This window comes from Stomoxys calcitrans, chromosome 1 (assembly GCF_963082655.1).
Source record: "Stomoxys calcitrans chromosome 1, idStoCalc2.1, whole genome shotgun sequence".
NCBI lineage: Eukaryota > Metazoa > Arthropoda > Insecta > Diptera > Muscidae > Stomoxys > Stomoxys calcitrans.
The window spans coordinates 225,786,536-225,807,974 of record NC_081552.1 but is presented as its reverse complement, the minus strand read 5'-3'; the positions used below and the strand labels follow the sequence as shown (position 1 = coordinate 225,807,974).

Genomic DNA, 21,439 nt, shown 5'->3' with positions numbered 1-21,439 from the left:
CTTGGCCCTGAAAAAATACCAGCATTGTGCTCTTCTCTCAAATAGCATTTATTTAAACCCCATATTGCCATTGGTTTTGAGGGGGAGTTTACAGGATGAGGCGTCCGCCAAACACATGGCCCCAAAATACAATAGGTTGTCAAATTCGTTTTCCCTTTGACCCATATATTGGCATGGTCGAAAAATTTATTTCCTTTGGGGGGTGATTTGGGGAAGGGGTGATGCCCCAAATACAGGGTCCTACATTTGGATATCAAATTCGTATTCTACTCCCAAATACCTTTATTTGAGCCTCATATTGCGATGGTCCGTAAAAAATTGCTGTTTGTGGGGTATTTTGGGAAGGGGGTGGACCCCCAGAAAATTGGTCCCAAAAATGGGTAGCAATTCTTGCTCTACCCCCCCAATACCTTTCATTTAAGCTCTACATTGACATGGTCGGTAAATATGCCCGATTTAGGGGTGTTTTGAGGATTGAGGTGGTCCCCCAAACACTAAGCCCTGAAACTATTGGGTTGCCCAAAAAGTAATTGCGGATTTTTTAAAAGAAAGTAAATGCATTTTTAATAAAACTTAGAATGAACTTTAATCAAATATACAAGCTGTGAAAAAATTTGTCAACGCCGACTATATGAAAAATCCGCAATTACTTTTTGGGCAACCCAATACATCGACAACGTGCTTTATTCTCACTATGTATCATTTATTTGAACCCCATATTGCCATTGGCCTCAAAATTGGATATCAAATTCGTATTCTTATCGCATTTAAACTCCTTATTGCAAAACTCAGCTAATATGTCCGGTTTTGGGTATGGGCCCTAAAAGCTATAGATATGGAGATCCACTCCCTTTAAGACCCAAAATTGTCATGGTGAGCAAATACGTCCTATTTGGGCGTTTTTATAGGGGTGGAAAGTCCCCTAGACAGTTGGTGTCGAATGTTGATATCGGATTCGTGGTCTACTCCCAAATACCTTTCATTTGAGCCCCATATTTCCAAAGTCGGCAAACATGACCGCTTTCGAAGGTGTTTTGGGGGATGGGGCGGCCACACAATGAGTTGGCCTTGAAAATATATCATCAGATTCGTGTTCCACTCTAAGAACCCTCTTATTTGAGCCTAATATTGCGATAGTCAGCAAATACTTACTATTTGGGTGGTGTTGTGGGGGTGGCCCCCTAGGACACTTTTCCCGAATATTGATGTCAGATTCGAGCTTTACTCCCCAAGACCTTTCATTTGAGCCCCATATTGCCATGGTCGTAAATTTGCTCCCTTTGGGGTATGTTTTTAGGGGAGAGGCGGCTCCCCAAACACTAGGACCCACATTTGTATATCAGATTCGTAATCTGCACTCAAATACCTCTCATTTAACGGCCATATTGCCATGGTCAGTAAAAAAACTCCTGTTTGGGGGGTATTTTTTGGGGTGAAGGGGTGGATCCCCAGAAATGTGGTTCCACATTTGGATATCAGATTCGTATTCTACTCGCAAATACCTTTCATTTGAGTCCCATTTTGCCATGGTCGTAAAATATGTCCGAATATGTCCCAGCACTTGGTCCGACAATTGGATATCAGATTCGTAATTTACTCGCAAATACCTTTCGTTTGAGTCCCATTTTGCCATGGTCGTAAAATATGTCCGAATATGTACTAGCACTTGGTCCGACAATTGGATATCAGATTCGTAATTTACTCGCAAATACCTTTCATTTGAGTCCCATATTGTCGTGATTGGTAAATATGTCGGATTTAGAGGTGTTTGGGGGCTTAGGGTGGTCCCCCTAGCACTTGGTCCAACAATTGGATATCAGATACGTTGTCTTATCCTAAATACCTTTCATTTGAGTCCCATATTGTCGTGATTGGTCTAAATTTATGTTTGGTAGGTTTTGGGGGTGGGACGCCCCCCCTAGGTACCCCATCCGAAATTTGGATACCAAATTTTTATTTTTAGGGTACTGTATGAGAGCACACAAAATTTAGCTTAAATCGCGCCACCCATCTCCGAGATTTGGCGTTTCTGAAAATTGGGGTAGGGGGAGCGTCCGCCCCCCCTTCAGATATCAAAAAGTGTGGTACCCTATTTTCACCACGGGATCACTATGCACCATCTGTGAAAATTTCAAGAAAATCGGTTCAGCCGTTTCTGAGTCTATAAGGAACACACAAACAAACAAACCTATAAACAAATACAAATTCATTTTTATGTATATAGATATATATAAACTGGAGTCGTATCTTTTATCCGATCAGTGACTTGACCCTGAAAATATATATCAGCTTCGTATTCTACTCCAAAGTACCTCTTATTGGGCCCCATATAGCAATGATCTGCAAATACGTCCCAATCTTGACCAATCTGTGACATATTACAGAAGTATATCGACGGCCTTAACTTAACTCACTGTCCCAAATTTTTTGCGACATCGGACAATAAATGCCTCTTTTATGGGCCCAAAACCTTAAATCGAGAGATCAGTCTATATGGCGGCTATATCGAAGTATGGACCGATCTGGGCCAACTTGAAGAAATATGTCGAAGGGCCGAACGCAGCTTACTGTCCCAAATTTCGGTGACATCGGAGAATTAGTGCGCCTGTAATTGCCCAAAACTGTATATCGAGAGATCGGTCTATATGGCGGCTATATCGAAGTATGGACCGATCTGGGCCAACTTTAAGAAATATGTCGAAGGGCCTTACGCAACTCACTGTTCCAAATTTCAGCAAAATCGGACAATAAATGCGGCTTTTATGACCCTAAGACCCTAAATCGGCGGATCGGTCTATATGACAGCTATATCCAAATCTTAGCCCATCTGTGCCAAATTGAAGAAGGATGTCAAAGGGCCTAACACAACTCACTGTCTCCAATTTCAGCAAAATCGGATAATAAATGTGGCTTTTATGGGCCTAAGACCCTAAATCGGCGGATCGGTCTATATGGCAGCTATATCGAAGTATGGACCGATATGGGCCAACTTGAAGAAGGGTGTCAAAGGGCCTAACACAACTCACTGCCTCAAATTTCAGCAAAATCAGATAATAAATGTGGCTTTAGTGGGCCGAAGACCCTAAATCGGAGGATCGGTCTATATGGCAGCTATATCCAAATCTGCACCGATCTGGGCCAACTTGAAGAAATATGTTGAAGGGCCTTACGCAACTCACTGTTCCAAATTTCAGCAAAATCGGACAATAAATGCGGCTTTTATGACCCTAAGACCCTAAATCGGCGGATCGGTCTATATGACAGCTATATCCAAATCTTAGCCCATCTGTGCCAACTTGAAGAAGGATGTCAAAGCGCCTAACACAACTCACTGTACCAAATTTCAGCAAAATCGGATAATAAATGTGGCTTTTATGGGCCTAAGACCCTAAATCGGCGGATCGGTCTATATAACAGCTATATCCAAATCTTAACCCATCTGTGCCAAATTGAAAAAGGAAGTTGACTGGCCTAACATAACTCACTGTCCCAAATTACAGCAAAATCGAAAAATAAATGTGGCTTTTATGGACCTAAGACCCTAAATCGGCGGATCGGTCTATATAACAGCTATATCCAAATCTTAACCCATCTGTGCCAAATTGAAAAAGGATGTTGACTGGCCTAACATAACTCACTGTCCCAAATTACAGCAAAATCGAAAAATAAATGTGGTTCTTATGGGCCTAAGACCCTTAATCGGCTATATGGGGGCTATGTCAAAGTATAGTCCGATAAAGCCCATCTTCGAACTTAACCTGCTGGTGGAAAAAAGTTTCAGCTCAATATCCCTTCTTTTAAAGACTTCAGCGTCGATTCAACCTCCTAGTCAGAATGAGGTCCAAGTAGCAGTAACCCGACTAAAGAACAACAAGGCAGCGGGAGCCGACGGGTTACCCGCTGAACTATTTAAGGCCGGAGGCGACACGCTGATAAGGCGTATGCATTAGCTTATCTGCGCAATCTGGCTAGAAGAACTCATACCCGATGATTGGAACCTCAGCATACTATGTCCCGTACACAAGAAAGGAGACAAGACGGAATGTGCCAACTACAGAGAAATAAGTCTCCTCCCCATCGCATACAAGATACTCTCGAGCGTACAGTGTGAAAGATTAAAACCTAAAGTCAATGAGATAATTGGGCCCTATCAATGCGGCATTAGACCAGGTAAATCCACCCTAGACCAGATATTCACACTGCACCAAATCCTGGAAAAGACTCGAGAAGGACAACAAAAACACCTACTTATCTCTTTGTTGACTACAAAGCCGCCTTCGATACTCCTTTACGTTCAAAGGTATTTCAAGCCATGTCTGAGTTTGGTATCCCTGCAAAATTAATAAGACTCTGCAGGATGACACCTGCTGATACGCGTTCCTCAGGGAAGAATAGGAAAGAATCTCTGCGAACCCTTCAATACCAAACGAGGTTTCAGACAAGGAGACAGCCTATCATGTGGTCTCTCTTTAATATCCTGCTGGAGAAGATTATACGAAATGCTGATGTGAAAAGATATGGCACACTAATCACAAGAGAATACATGCTACTCGCCTATGCCGACGATATCGATATCATGGGTCGGTCACCGGAAGTAGTAACTGCAGCCTTTGAATCGAGTCGAAAGAGAATCAGTGAAAATGGGGCTGGCAGTAAATGGAGATAAGACGAAATGGATGGTTTCAACTCCCTAAAAGCCTTGTAAAGCCGATGAAGATAAAGAAAATGGAGAAAGTTGGGAACCACAACTTTGAGACAATCAGTTACTTTATCTACCTCGGGGCACCGCCGTAGCCGAAACGAATGACACCAGTTTTGAGATAAAGCGAAGAATAATACTGGCAAACAGATGCTACTTTGGTCTAAGTAACCAGTTTAGAAACAAGGCCACCTCTCGACAGACGAAGACTACACTTTACAAGACACTGATACTACCCGTGCTGTTATATGGTTCTAAGGCATGGGTACTTGTGAAAGCAGATGAGGCAGTACTTGGAGTGTTTGAGAGAGAGATTCTTTGTAAAATATATGGACCAGTTTGCGTTAACGGAGAATATAGGCGACGTATGAACCACGAGCTGTATGACGACGATAGCCTAGCGTTGGCTAGGTCATGTTGTCCGAATGGATGAAGAAGCTCCAGCAAAGAAGTCTTTTGAAGGCACACACGGTGGTACACACAAACCGGGAAGACCAAAAGCCCTATGGAAAGATCAAGTTGTGGGAGACACCTCGAAACTTGGTGTCAGAGATTTTAGAATGAGCGCAGAAGATGGAGGAGCTTGGAACGCTATTCTACGTTCGGGTAGTGGAACAAATATTCTGTCATAGCCAATTAAAGTAAAGTAAGCGTGATTTCAACAGACTGACATGGACGGACATGGCTGATCAAGAATATATAGGGTCTGAAATGGATATTTCAATGTGTTGCAAATGGAATTTGGTGGTGGGTATAAAAATTGGTAAATTCTTCAATTACCTTATCCTTGACTAGGTTTACCCAAGGTTTAAGACAAACAATCAAGTAAGTTCTAACATAAATATTGGGTTGCCCCAAAAAGTAATTGCGGATTTTTTAAAAGAAAGTTAAGGCATTTTTAATAAAACTTAGAATGAACTTTAATCAAATATACTTTTTTTTACACAATTTTTTTCCAAAGCAAGCTAAAAGTAACAGCTGATAACTGACAGAAGAAAGAATGCAATTACAGAGTCACAAGCTGTGAAAAAATTTGTCAACGCCGACTATGTGAAAAATCCGCAATTACTTTTTGGGCAACCAATATTTTATTACATATTGGATATATACGTGCACCATAATTAATGATTAAATATAAATCATCTGATAAGAGAATTTCAGTATTCTATCTCTGAAAACAATTAATGAAACCTAAAGTCATATTGATGCATGGTGGAGCAATAACAATTTAAACAATCTCTTAGTTCATCTCTCTCTCTTTAGGGGAAATCAATTGCAAGCATTTGACTTACGCACACACTTGTACAAATATTAATAATAATTTGAATAAATTCATTAATTCCAATCATAGAAATCGATAATATCCTAAGGATGTTAGTCACACACACACTCACACACACACACACATGCACACATTCACTTTATCATTGAGTAGCATACTCGCAATGAATTTAAAGCAAATATTTACTAGCACATTGAACAAAAGCTAAATTTCCTTCCCCCTCTCACTCCACCAACTTGATTTTGTGTTTATTTTAGGTAATGAAATTATCACATAACCCTTGTCTAAGTGCTATTTTGATATTCCGTTTGGGTATTTCAAATCAATGTGTATAGGATCCACATGCTACCTGGTTTTCTATTCATTTTTATCGAAAATACGCTTCAATGTTCAATGCTCTTCACTCACTCTCCCTCTCTGTGTTGTTCGAATTGTGTAAAACATTCGCATACATGTGTGATTTTGTGTCCATTTCTTCCGGCGTTACTGCTGAAGGCTTCTATTTCAACAGTCATTCCAATTTGACGCCCCACTTGTGCTGTTTTTTTTTTTTTTTTTGTACCAAAGGAGGTGTATTTGTGGGAAGATGATGCCGAACAATAATAGAATTTAAGCACATTTTCGAATTGTTTCACTTCCGCCTATTGGTAGCTTGTGGGCGTTAGTTTGGTCGGAAGCATGATTCTATGCCTATGGCACTCAAATAACATTGGATAACCGCAAATTGGCGATGTGTGTGGGTGTGTTTACTCTTTTGATATTCATGGCACATATTTACACAACCACACATATAGAATATAGTGGATGTTTAGGGTTAACGTTGGGCTCTTATGCGAACAATTGGTATGGGAAAAAGGAGATCTACTTATATGTGAGGTCCGGTCTATGCCAAAGCAAACAAATTTATTCATTTAACACGATTTAAGACATTTTCGCCAGCACCTTTAAAAAACCGTAAAGAAAAGACTTACATGTGGCAACTCTACACATTTCTCCATATTCACACTCTTGGGGTCTACCTGCTGCCTGCCTTCGTCTTCATTATTTTCTACCAAAATCAACCGTAAATGAAATCATTGAACAACACGGCAAATGAATAACAATTCACTCAATAGGCGAATAATAATAAAAAGGATAAAAACGCTGAACAAAAAAAAAAACAAGAAAAACAACACTTGAATAAAAGTTAATTAAAACATAGCCATTCGGTCAAAGGCCACCACAATGCGTTAATTAATAATAACAATAACAATAACAATCATATAAAGGAAGCAGAGAGAAAAGCCACTCACACACACACACACGCTCAACAACCCAGCAAACCAATGATTACGAAATCAGTACAAACTTTGGATGATTCTTCCGAATTTGGATCCGACGAAATCTTTACGAAAGTTACATATGGAAAGGTTGACATGATTTTCAAACGAAACATCAAAGTTTTGGAGAGTAAATGGAACGAATTCGTTCTGGTTTTGGAACGAAATCTGAAAAAGACCTTGGGAATTTGGGAAAAGAAAATTTCTTCCCGAGACTTCATAAAGAATTCTGAACGATTTCTAAAGTAATTTCGTATTGAAAAAGTAATTTCGTATTGAAATCATTCCGAAACTTCATAAAGATGCCTGAACGATTTCAGAAGTAATTTCGTATAGAAATCGGATGTTCATTCCGAAACTTCATAAAGATGCCTGAACGATTTCGGAAGTAATTTCGTAGTGAAATTGGATGTTCCTTCCGAAACTTCGTAAAGAATTCTGAACAATTTCGGAAGTAATTTCGAATAGAAATCAGATGTTGCTTTGGAAACTTCGTAAAGAATTCTGAACAATTTCGGAAGCAATTTCGTAATAAGAGTTGTAAAGAGTTCTGAAAGATTTCTGAACTAATTTTGTATTGAAATCGGATGTTTCCTCCGAAAGTTCGTAAATAATTTTCAGAAGTAATTTCATATAGAAATCGGATGTTCATTCCAAAAATTTGTAAAGAATTCTGAACGATTGCGGAAGTATTTTCGTAATGAAATCGGATGTTCCTTCCGAAATTTCGTAAAGATGCCTGAACGATTTTGGAAGTTATTTCGTATTGAAATCGGATGTTCCTTCCGAGACTTCGTAAAGAATTCTGAACTATTTCGGAAGTAATTTCGTATTGAAATCGGAAGTACCATCCGAAACTTCGTAAAGAATTCTGAACAATTTCGGAAGCAATTTCGTAATAAGAGTTGTAAAGAGTTCTGAACGATTTCTGAAGTAATTTGATATTGAAATCGGATGTTCACTCCGAAGGATCGTAAATAAAGAATTCTGAACATTTTCGGAAGTAATTTCGTATAGAAATCGAATGTTCATTCCGAAACTTCATAAAGATGCCTGAACGATTTCAGAAGTAATTTCGTATAGAAATCGGATGTTCATTCCAAAACTTCATAGAGATGCCTGAACGATTTCAGAAGTAATTTCGTATAGAAATCGGATGTTCCTTTCGAAACTTCGTAAAGAATTGTGAACGATTTCGGAAGTAATTTCGTAGTGAAATTGGATGTTTCTTCCGAAACTTCGTAAAGAATTCTGAACTATTTCGGAGCTAATTTCGTAATAAGAGTTGTAAAGAGTTCTGAACTAATTTTGTATTGAAATCGGATGTTCCCTCCGAAAGTTCGTAAAGAATTTTCGGAAGTAAATTCAGAACAATTTCGAAAGTATTTTCGTATTGAAATCGGACGTATCATCCGAAGCTTCGTAAAGAGTTCTGAACGATTTCGGAAGTAATTTTGGATAAAAATCGGATGTTCCTTCCGGGAATTCGTAAAGAATTCTGAACAATTTCAGAAGTAATTTCGTATAGAAATCGGATGTTCCATCCGGATGTTCCTTCCGAAATTTCGTAAAAATTCTGAACAATTTCGGAAATACTTTCGTATTGAAATCAGACGTACCTTCCGAAAGTTCGTAAAGAATTCTGAATGATTTCGGAAGTAATTTCGTATAGAAATCGGACGTTGTTTCCGACACTTCGTAAAGAATTCTGAACAATTTCGGAAGTATTTTCGTATTAAAATCGGATGTACCTTCCGAAAGTAATTTCGTATAAAAATCGGATGTTCCTTTCGAAACTTCGTAAAGAATTCTTAACAATTTCGGAAGTATTTTCGTATTGAAATCGGATGTTGCTTTCGAAACTTCTTAAAGAATTCTGAGCAATTTCGGAAGTAATTTCGTATAGAATCGGACATACCTTCCGAGACATCATAAAAACTTTGAAGTAAATTCGTATTGAAATCAGATGTACCTTCCGAAACTGCGTACAGAGATCAATCAATAAACTAAATTGATTTTTTTCATAGACTCCCATAATAGTAAACAAAAAATGGAATATAACCGTTGAGCAGAGAAAAATATCCGTATCTCGGAATAGGTACTACCTATTACGTAAAAATTTTCTAGTCTTTTAGGAAGAGGCTCAAAATGGACTGTAAAGGTCCAAGAGCTACGGTGATGATATCGGACCATAGAATAGAATGTTGTTGTCCGCTCATCCTATAGGTCTGAGTGCTTTGGTACCTGTAATCGAGAGTAGTGCTACAGAAGAACGCCGACTATCTGGAGCCCCAACTAGCCATAACTTTCATAGGTGCCTAGAACTTATATATGCTCCGAAAGTTTGGTTGGAGGTAAGCCACAGGATGCATTTTATCGCCACTCCCATGGATGACCACCGTAAATGACCTATTACGGATGCAAACTGTCTTCTACGAAGAAGATGTTATAATACTTCTATGGGGTAAGAATGTAAAACAGCTAGGTGTATGTCCATTACGGAATGGGGCGGATTAATACCCGCACACTTTTTATACCCACCACCGAAGGATGGGGGTATATTGCTGCAGCAGAAGGCCGAGAATGTGGTTCTACATCTGGCCACTATTTTCACAGGTGCCTAGGACTTGCATATGCTCCGAAAGTCTGGTTGGAGGCACCACACAGATGGCATTTTATCGCCACTCCTATGGATGACCACCGTAAATGACCTATTACGGATGCAAACTGGGGAGGGATTTGACCTGTCTTCTACGAAGACGATGTTATAATACTTCTACGAGGTAAGGATCACAACCAGCTAGGTGTATGTCCATAGCGACATAGGGCGGATTAATATCCGCACACTTTTTATACCCACCACCGAAGGATGGGGGTATATTGCTACAGCAGAAGGCCGACTATCTGGCGCCCCAACTGGCCACTATTTTCACAGGTATCTAGGACTTGCATATACTCCGAAAGTCTGGTTGGAGGCACGACACAAGTGGCATTTTATTGCCACTCCTATGGATGACCATCGTAAATGACCTATTACGGATGCAAACTAGGGAGGGATTTGACCTGTCTATTACGAAGACGATGTTATAATACTTCTAAGAGGTAAGGATCCCAACCAGCTAGGTGTATGCCCATAGCGGCATGGGGCGGATTAATATCCGCACCCTTTTTATCCCCTCCACCATAGGATGGGGGCATACTAATTTCGTCATACCGTTTGTAACACCTAACAAATATACGTCTAAGACCCCAAAAAGTATATATATTCCTGATCGTCATGACATTTGAAGTCGATCTAACTATTTCCGCCCGTCCGACTGTAGAAAAATATCTCATTAAAGCTGGTCGGTTGGGATTGTAAATGGGCCAAATCCGTCCATGTTTTGATATAGCTGACCATATAAACCGATCTTCGGTCTTGACTTCTTGAGCATCTAGAGGGTGCAATTCTTATCCGATTTGGCTGAAATTTTGCACGAAGTGTTTTGTTACGATTCCAACAACTATGCTTAGTATGGCGCAAATCGGTTCATAACCTGATATAGCTGCCATATAAACCGATCTCGACTTCTTGAGCCGATAGAGGGCGCAATTCTTATCCGTACGTCTGTGCCAAGTATGGTTCAAATCGGTCGGTAACCTGATATAGATGCCATATAAACCGATCTGGGATTTTGATTTCTTGAGCCTCTAGAGGGCGCAATTCTCATCCGATTTGGCTGAAATATTGCGTGAGGTGTTTTGATATGGCTTCCAACAAAACTGTGCTAAGTATGGCTTAAATCGGTTGATAACCTGATATAGCTGCCATATAAACCGATCTGGGATTTTGACTTCTTGAGCCTCTAGAGGGCGCAATTCTTACCCGACTTTGCATGAGGTGTTTTGATATGGCTTCCAACAAATGTGCTAAGTATGATTCAAGTCGGTTGATAACCTGGTACAGCTGCCTTATAAACCGATCTGGGATCTTAATTTCTTGAGCCTCGAGAGGGCGCAATTCTCATCCGATTTGGCTGAAATTTGGCGTGAGGGGCTTTGATATGACTTCCAACAACGGTGCTAAGTATGATTGAAATCGGTGCGCAACCTGGTATAGCTGCCATATCAACCGATCTCAGGTTTTGACTTCTTCAGCTGTTAGAGAGAAAAATTCTTATCAGATTTGGCTGTAATTTTGCACGACGTGTTTTGGGGTCACTTCCAACAACTGTTCCAAGTATGGTTCAAATCGGTTCATAACCTGATATAGCTGCCATATAAACCGATCTTGGATCTTGACTTCTTAAGCCTCTAGAGGCCAAAATTCATATCCGATGTTGCTGAAATTTTGTACAACGGCTTCTCCCATGACCTACAACTTACATGTCTAATATGGTTTAGATTGATCTATAGCCTGATACAGCTTCCATATAAACCGATCTCCCGATTATGCTTCTTGAGCCCCTACAAGGCGCAGTTCTTATCCGAATGGACTGAAATATTACCCAATGACTTCTACTATGGTCTTCAATATTTAATTCACTTATAATCCAAATTGGTCTATAACTTTGAAAATCTCCAATAGCATAACAATTCTTATTCATTATTCCTTGTTTGTCTAAAAAGAAATACCGCGCAAAAAACTCGACAAATACGAGGGGGAGGGTATATAAGTTTCGGCTCGGCCAAACTTAACACGTACTTATTTGTTCAACGTAACAGAACCTAATGAAGTCACAACAACAAAATCTGTCCTTTCTTCTTTCCCCTCTCTTACACTGCATTTTTTATCACTAAATTCAACCATTATCATATTCTCAAAAATATTCAACAACAAAATCAACAACATCAAGGACTTCGTTCAGAATTCATTCCGAAATGCCGAAAGAAAAATTTAAAAGAAACTTCGACAAGACGTTCAGACATCGTTCAGATTTCTTTCCGAACTGTCGGAAAAAAATTTCTTCAGACAAACATTCGAAAATTCATAGAAACCACATATGTAAAGACGGGCAGAAATCGTTGAGAATTCTTTCAGAACTGTCGGAACAAAAATTCCCTCAAAATGTCGAACAGAATTCGAAACGAATTCGTTAAGATCTTGTCGGAAGACTTCAGAATTTGTTCAGATTTATCTGACATCAGAAATCATTCGGAATTCTTTCAGAACTGTCGGAACGAAAATTCCCTCAGAATGCGGAACGAATTCGGTAAGATCTTGTCGCAAGACTTCAGAATTTGTTCAGATTTATCTGACATCAGACAATTGGTTGGTTGAAAGAGAATCGTCGGACGAAAAAATAAAATTCTTTCAGAACTGTCGGAACAAAAATTCCTTCAGACAAACAGTCCAGGAATCATTCAGAATTCCTTCCGAACTGTCGGATGAAAAATTCAAAAAACCCCATACGAAAAGGCGATCAGAAATCGTTCAGAATTCTTTCAGAACTGTCGGAACAAAAATTCCCTCAGAATGTCGAACAGAATTCGGAACGAATTCGCTAAGATATAGTCGGAAGACTTTAGAATTTGTTCAGATTTTTCAGACATTTGGTTGGTTAAAAGACGATCGTCGGAAGAAAAATTAAAAAAAAAGACCCATATGAAAAAACGGTCAGAATTCTTACAGAACCGTCGGAACGAAAATTCCTTCACACACACAGTCCAGAAATTGTTCAGAATTCCTTCCGAACTGTCGGAAGAAAAATTCAAAAAACCCCATACGAAAAGGCGATCAGAAATCGTTCAGAATTCTTTCAGAACTCTCGGAACAAAAATTCCTTCAGAATGTCGAACAGAATTCGGTAAGATCTTGTCGGAAGACTTCAGAATTTGTTCAGGGAATCGTCGGAAGAAAAATTCAAAAAAAAAAGATGGTCAGAATTCTTTCAGAACTGTTGGAACAAAAATTCCTTCAGACAAACAGTCCAGAAATTGTTTAGAATTCCTTCCGAACTGTCGGAAGAAAAATTCAAAAAACCCCATACGAAAAGGCGATCAGAAATCGTTCAGAATTCTTTCAGAACTCTCGAAACAAAAATTCCCTCAGAATATCGAACAGAAATCGGAACGAATTCGGTAAGATCTTGTCGGAAGACTTCAGAATTTGTTCAGATTTATCAGACATTTGGTTGGTTGAAAGAGAATCGTCGGACGAAAAATATTAAAAAAAACCCCCCATACTAAAAAGGCGATCAGAAATCGTTCAGAATTCTTTCAGAACTGTCGGAACAAAAATTCCCTCAGAATGTCGAACAGAAATTGGGACCAATTTGGTAAGATCTTGTCGGAAGATTTCAGAATTTGTTCAGATTTATCTGACATCAGACATTTGGTTTGTTGGGCACACACTCAGCCACAAACGTATATAGGGCCGTACACTTTTGTGGCTTATACACTCTTTTGAGTAAGTGGCACAACAAATTGATTTATTTTATTTTCCAATTAATTTTGATTTATTTATTTACCATTATGGATAACAGCAAAATAATCATTAAGTTAGTCTGGCCTTGGGTGATGTTTTTAAAAATAAGTCTTTAGTGGCCGCATTTCTTTAGGAGGCACAAAATAATTGTGGCAAATTGAAGAGCTATGCACATAACGCCCTTTAGAGTTATGAAAATAAAAATCGTTGGTATTAATAAACCACTTAGCCGGCATTATTTTCAACCCACAATAAATTCCACAACAGCCTGTATGGCAGACGGTCTTTCATCTATTTTCAGAGTTTTCTTTGAAGACGGATACATAAATAACTAAACATCAAATGTAGGAAATCTTTTCCGCATTCATTCAAAGAAAGTAAAATCCTCATTAATGACGTTGATGTTCATTCGGTGTGAACATGTGTTTATATTTTTTGCACGAATATCCTATTGTGAAACAGGGGGGAAACAAGTTTCCATGCCAAAAAGTTTCGGTATATTAAGATCAATGATATGGGGGGTTTTGTGGCAGAGATAAAAAAAATGATGACGCGAAACTACATTTCCTGTGGCGATGCCTTCGAAATGTAATTTGCAGATATAGAGGTCACTGTGAGGCCACTATGACGCTGAAAGGCTGAGTTCTAAACCTGGCGAGAAGGTTAGGTTAGGTTAGGTTTATGCTGCAGTCTGCCATCATACTCACTTAGACGTTTTCGTCCTTTGTGATACCACAAGAACAGGAAAAGGAAGATCCCTTCTAATTCCTACCGTTGAACCATCCACAATGCCTTAAAAAGTCCAACTACCTGCGAATGTTCACATCCGTTAAATCAGACAAGTTGCCAAGGAAATTAGAATCTAGGGTGGAACTCCTTATGGAGTTCTGGCAATATGGAGAACAAATGCTAGGCGCTGCAAAATAAATCCGAATATTTGTTCTATACACAAAGCATCGTCGGGAAAAAGTTCATGATTTTGAAGAGAGATAGGTAAACATGTCCAGGAGTCACAATTCGCCAAACTGAAAGCACAAAACGAAGAATTGGTTGATATTCTACAGCTAACCGAGGATGCTAGATTGCGTCTCCAAGTCAATATTCAAGAAATGCGTTCTAAATTCAAACAAGATCTGCAAGCAAAGAAGGGGCAAGTTGAGGAGAAAGGTCGCGGCTTGGTGAGTCAATTGAGAGATTTGGAAAACGAGTTGAATGAATAAGGAACGCAAACAGCGTTTTGTTGCTGTGACTGGCAAAGAGAATTTGGAAGTCGATTGCAAAGAATTGAAAGCCAACATGGAAATGCTCTACAGCGAGAAAAACGATGCCCTTAAACATGATAAGAGATTGGAAGTTCAAGTCAAGAAGGCATTGCGTGAAGTCAAAGCCTTGAAGGGCGAAGTTATGCAGCGGCCGCTTCGGGAGAGAACCCGAAAAGCGGCCGAGAAGATGGCCTCCAATGCTAGCAAGGGCACTCCGATAACTGCTGAGATACGCCATTTGGAAGCTCGCATTGCCCCCATCGAAGGAAAATCAGAGGATGAACAATTGAATCCAAAAGAATTTCAGATTGGGGCCTTGAAGTGCAACTCGTGAGTGAAGAGTTAGTAACCATCACCTTGGGCTCTGCCAGCGCTCAATTTGTGGGAGCTTCAACGTTGATGCAAATAGCAAAAGATGCGAAAACAAAAAGTGAAGATGGCATTTTTCCCGCCGGCAAGTCCTTACTTCCAAGGAATTCGTAAAAGGAGAATAGTAGTAGAAGATGAGATAATAAAATAACGTTTATGAGAATGCTGGACAATGGATTATTTTGTTCTAGTAATCCTGCTAATGATGCTGGATGCTGGTCTAGAATGACGAGGCGAGTTTAAATAACCAATGGCCACATTGTTCTCGTAGCGATCAGTCCTTTGGACCAGACGAGCTTGCTCACCTGCAGGAGCTTGACGAGGATCGCCACCTCCACATGAAGATGTGGCTACAATGGGTTAATTTTCTTATATTTTCTAGACCGTTTTGGTCCAAAGGACCGATCGCCGCGAGAACAAGGTGGCCATTGGTTATTTAAACTCGCCTCGTCATATCCAGCATCGAGTGCCTATGATGCTGGATATGATGAGGCGAGTTTAAATAACCAATGGCCACCTTGTTCTCGCGCCGATCAGTCCTTTGGACCAGACGAGCTTGCTCACCTGCAGGAGCTTGACGAGGATCACCACCTCCACATAAAGATGTGGCTACAATGGGTACTTGCGGAAGAGTCGGTGTCGTCTGGCCCCTCACTTGAAACTCTCCTTTCGATACCGCTGATTGTCCGCGACTGCCGTTGCAGCTACTGCGTATGAATCATTCCACTATCCGCAACCTGTGGACGTGCCCGGTAGCTCGCAGCTCAGATCGGACCTCACTGTTTTAGCCTGCGTATGATTGTTGTAACAGTGTTTTGTGATGTTCTATCTTTCTTCAATACTTGTTCCATAGGAGTTGAGGCGGCTGCATCTGCCGGAACGTAATTAACCCAGAACTACTCTGGTTTGTCGGGGGAGGTCAATTTCTTTTGGTGCGATAGGTGGTGGTCGTTCTCCAAGGACAACATTCAAATGCAAATTTTGAACAGGGGCAAACTTCTAACATATCAAAAAGTGCTGTCCAATTTAAGCTTAAGCTCAATGATAGAGGGCCTCCATTTTATAGCCGAGTCTGAACGGTATGCCGCAGTGCGACATCTCTCTGGGGAAAAGGCGTTATATGGCATAGTACCTCACAAATGTCGCCAGCATTAGGAGGGGATAATCACCGCTAAAAATTTGTTTTTATGTTCTAGTCAGGATTCGCAACCAGGCTTTCAGCGTCATGGGCGAACATGTTAACCTCGGCTCTAAGGTGGTCTTCAGGGGGATCACAGTAAGTCAGTAATGGTTACGTCGCCTAAAGTTTCTGAGATCCTGCCTTTCCTTCTTCCGGGGTTCGAGTACAACTTACAACGAGGTATGGTAGTTCTTTGTAGTTTTCTTAGATGTCCTCCAATAGCATTGGCCATAATCCTATTCCGAATTTTTCGAGAAACTTTTAAAAAAGACATACATTTGTAAAAAACCTACTCCTCGATTTGCGAATAAAAATAGATTTTGAAAAGCACACATCGTGGCCTTTCCAACGAGGTACCTTGTAGAATTTCTAGATGTCCTTAAAGAGCACTTGCCTTAATCCTGTCCAAAATATATTTTTAAAAATTTGGCATTTTTATATACCCAACACCATAGGATGGGGATATACTAATCAAGTCATTCCGTTTGTAACACCTCGAAATATTGATCTAGGACCCCATAAAGGGTATATATTCTTGATCGTCTCGAAATTCTGATTGGAACTAGCCATGTCCGTCCGTTCGTCCATCTGTCGAAATCACGATGATGGTAGAACGCGTAAAGCTAGCCGCTTGAAATTTTGAACAGATGCTTAATATTGATGTAGGTCGTTGGGAACTGCAAATAGGCCATATTGGTTCAGATTTGTATATAGCTCCCATATAAACCGATCTCCCGATTTGACTTCTTGAGCCGATGGAAGCCACAATTTCCGTCCAATTTGGCTGAAATTTTGCACGTAGGTTTGCGTTATGACTCCCAACAACGGAGCCAAGTACCGTTCAAATCGGTCAAGAACCTGATATAGCTCCCATATCAACCGATCTCCCGATTTGAATTCTTGAGCTACTGTAAGCCGCAATTTTCATCCGATTTGGCTGAAATTTTGTATGTTGTGATCTGTTATGACTTCCAACAATTTTGCTAAGTACGGTCCAAATCAGTCAAGAACCGGATATAGCCCCCATATAAACAGAACTCCCGATTTGACTTCCTGAGCCCTTGGAAGCCTTAATTTTCATCCGATTTGGCTGAAATTTTGCACATAGTGTTCTATGTGAGATATTGAGCTGAAATTTTGCACAGATATGTCTTTTCGATGCACGCTGGTTGAGTTCTAGAACGGGCCAAATCGGACCATATTTAAATATAGCCGCTACCGATAAAGGGTCTAAAGTCCCATAAAAGCTTTATTTTTTAACCGATTTCGCTGAAATTTGCAACAGTGAGTTATTTTATGCCTCCCGACATCTGACCTAAATAGAGTTCAGATCGATCTATATTTAGATATAGCTGCCATATAGACCGATCTCCCGATAAAGGGTCAGAAGGCAATAAAAGCTTTATTTTTTAACGGATTTCGCTGAAATTTGCAACAGTGAGTTATTTTAAGCCTTCCGACATCTGACCTAAATAGGGTTCAGATGGGACTATATTTAGATATAGCTGCCATATAGACCGATCTCCCGATAAAGGGCCTAATGCCCATAAATGCTTTATTTTTTATCCGGCTTCGCTGAAATTTGCAATAGTGAGTTATTTTTAGCCTCCTGACATCCGACCCACATATGGTACAGATCGGACTATATTTAGATATAGCTGCTATATATACCGATCTGCCGATAAAGGGTCTAACGCCCATAAATGCTTTATTTTTTATCCGATTTCGCTGAAATTTGAAACAGTGGGTTATTTTAAGCCTCCCAACATCTGACCTAAATATGGTACAGATCTGACTATATTTACATATAGCTGCCATATAGACCGATCTCCTGATAAAGGGTCTAATGCCCATAAAAGCATGATTTTTTATCCGATTTCGCTGAAATTTTAAACAGTGAGTTATTTTAAGCCTCCTGACATTTGATCTAAATATGGATTTGATCGGATCATATTAAGATATAGCTGCTATATATACCGATCTGCCGATAAACGGTCTGAAGCCCATAAAAGCTTTATTTTTTATCCGATTTCATTGAAACTTGAAACAGTGAGTTATTTTAAGCCTCCCGACATCTGACCTAAATAGGGTTCAGATGGGACTATATATTTAGATATAGCTGCCATATAGACCGATCTGCCAATAAAGGGTCTGAAGCCCATAAAAGTTTTATTTTTTATCAGATTTCATTGAAACTTGAAACAGTGAGTTATTTTTAGCCTCCTGATATCCAACCTAAATATGGACTTGATCGGTCCATATTTAGATATAGCTTCCATATAGACCGATCTCCCGATAAAGGGTCTGAAGCCCATGAAAGCTTTATTTTTTATCCGATTTTGCTGAAATTTAAAACAGTGAGTAGTTTTACGCCTCCCAACATCCGATCGAAATATGGTTCTGATCTGGACGATCTGCCGATAAGGGGACTGAAGCCTATAAAAGCTTACCCGATTTCGCTAAAATTTGAAACAGTGAGTTTTTCTGAGCCTCCCGATATCCGACCTCCGAAAGACCAATATTTTGTTCTACAAAAGTTAATAGTGACTTGTATATATTAGAGCACTCAATGTCCGTGCCGAATTTGGGTGCTTAAGTTATCCAATTTTCAACGGATTGGCACGATATACCCGAGGTAGTGGGTATTCAAAGTTCAGCTCGTCCGAACTTAATGCCTTTTTACTTGTTTTTTTTTTTTTCTTCTTGTAAATCTTTGCAAAAATTGATAAATATTAATAAATTTCTATTGTTGTTTGATGCTGTTAAGTATTTACAGAGCTCTGTTAACCCCTAAGGGCAGCTCTGTTAATACTTCTGTTACTCTCTCTCGTGCTCTGTTAACAAAGCCGTATGTGTCTCTGCTGGTTAAATTCGGAATTTATCTTCATGCACATAGCTAATCTCTGGCTCGAATCTTTGAAACAATATTTTCGATCTGCAATACCTAATGCTCCCATTTTAAACATCATCACCTTAAAATTAGAAAAAAAATTTTTTTTTTCAATGTATGCAATATTTTCGTTCTTTAATACCTAATGCTCTCACTTTAAATTTTCTCCCTCCCTCCCCAGACGGGACATTGAAATTTGTATGGAAAATCCATGGGGACATAAACTTTCCCCTGGTTATAACACACTTCCTTTCTAATAGAGTACAACAACATTTTCTAAAATATTACCACAACATTATATTTTAGTATCAACCATTTTGGTATTCACAACCATGCTGCTTTTAGGTGGGTGTAAAACGACTTTACTATGCCATTAGTATAGCGTGACGCTGAGGACTCAGATGCGCATTCTAGCAAGGAATAGTTTTAATATTTGCATACTTTTGTCTTTCCTCGCCCTCAACCACTCGAAGACCCAGCAACCTAAGCAAAAAAAAAAACAAGAAAGAGTATTTTTAGCAAAAAGAAAAAAATCCCCTGGTTATTGCCAAGTATCCAAATTGCTAAAAGGTCATAACGTAAAAATATGGTAATAAAATTCCCTCGAGCTCCTTGGGATAGGTTACTCGGTCAGACAAAGCTATCAATATTTATATTCGTTTCGCTCCTAGTTTAGTATTTTTTTTTTGTTTGCTACTTGTGTTTACACACAGAAATGAAATATTATAACTGGAACAATGTGTTTATTTAAATGAGAGACATTAGCACAGTGGAGCAAAACCTCAAATTTTCAATGAAAAATTATGGTATTTTTATACCCACCATCCTAGGATGGGGGGTACCCTTATCTAGTCATTCTGTTTGTTATACCTCTAAATATTGATCTGCGACCCCATAAAGTATATATATTTTGGATCCTCTCGACATTCTGAGCCGATCTAGCCATAATTGCAAAGTATACTTATCCTTTTCGAACTGTCCTAGGACCTATCCTACAGTGTTAAAATGGTGGCAATTCGTCATCTCGAGCGATAAACCCTTATAAAAGTGATACATTTTTCCATGTAAGGTGACGAGAACTGGGACCGTTCCCTATGACAAGAGGACAGGTTTCGGACCTGTCCCATTTCCCGTAAAGCATCCTTAGGTTCGATGTCTGACATCCCAGAGGCCTAAATTTGCTTTCAATGTGGGTGAAATTTGTCACAAAGACTTCAGCTACGACTTGCAACATCCATGCCAAGTATGATCCCAATCGGTCTATAAACTGATATAGCCTCCATATAACACGATCTCCGGATTTGATTTCTTGAGCCCCCCGAAAGCCTCAATTTTCATCCGGTTTGACAGATTGCTTACGTTAGTCTCGAAGGAGCAATAGGCTGGATAATTTTTTAATATTGGAAGGCAGACGGATCCTCCCCCTAACCCCAAAGCACAACTCATAAATAAAACTTGACCAATCGGGACTTAATGGGATTCAAATGAAAGGTATTGGGGAGTAGAGTACGATGGGCCCGCCCCAAGCCCATATCGGTTTATAAATGTATGTAACCCCTTTATAAATCAATCCCTGGATTCGATTTCTTGAGACCCTAGAAGCCTCAATTTTCACCAGATTTGGCTGATTGTGTACATTAGTCTCGAAGGAGCAATAGGCTGGATAATCTCTTAATATTGGAAGGCAAGCGGACCCTCCCCCTAAACCCCAAAGCACAATTCATAAATAAAACTTGACCAATCGGGACTAAATGGGATTCAAATGGAAGGTATTGGGGAGTAGAGTACGAATATGATATTAAATAACTACCGCCCCGCCCCAAGCCCAAAACCGCCTTAGTACCGAGGGGCCCGCCCCAAGCCCAAAACCGCCTTGGTATGAGACGAATCGGTCTATAAAGTGATATAACCCCTACATAAATCGATCCCTGGTTTCGATTTCTTGAGACCCTAGAAGCCTCAAGACGGAAGATACAATAGGCTGTATAATTGCTTGATATAGGGAGGGGGCGGACCCTCCCCCTATCACCAA

At 39.8% G+C, this 21,439-nt stretch overlaps 1 protein-coding gene across 1 annotated transcript in view; it reads left to right on the top strand.

Annotated features, from left to right (window-relative positions):
- The first annotated feature begins 9,501 nt into the window (after positions 1-9,501).
- The window catches only part of LOC131997599 (uncharacterized transmembrane protein DDB_G0289901-like), a 33,236-nt gene continuing 21,298 nt past the window's right edge, over positions 9,502-21,439 (top strand). Inside the window, exons 1-4 of the mRNA XM_059368570.1 lie at positions 9,502-9,654; positions 14,771-14,884; positions 14,940-15,298; positions 15,340-15,422. Of these exons, the coding sequence (XP_059224553.1) occupies positions 9,502-9,654; positions 14,771-14,884; positions 14,940-15,298; positions 15,340-15,422 (709 nt within the window). The remainder of the gene's footprint in view (positions 9,655-14,770; positions 14,885-14,939; positions 15,299-15,339; positions 15,423-21,439) is intronic.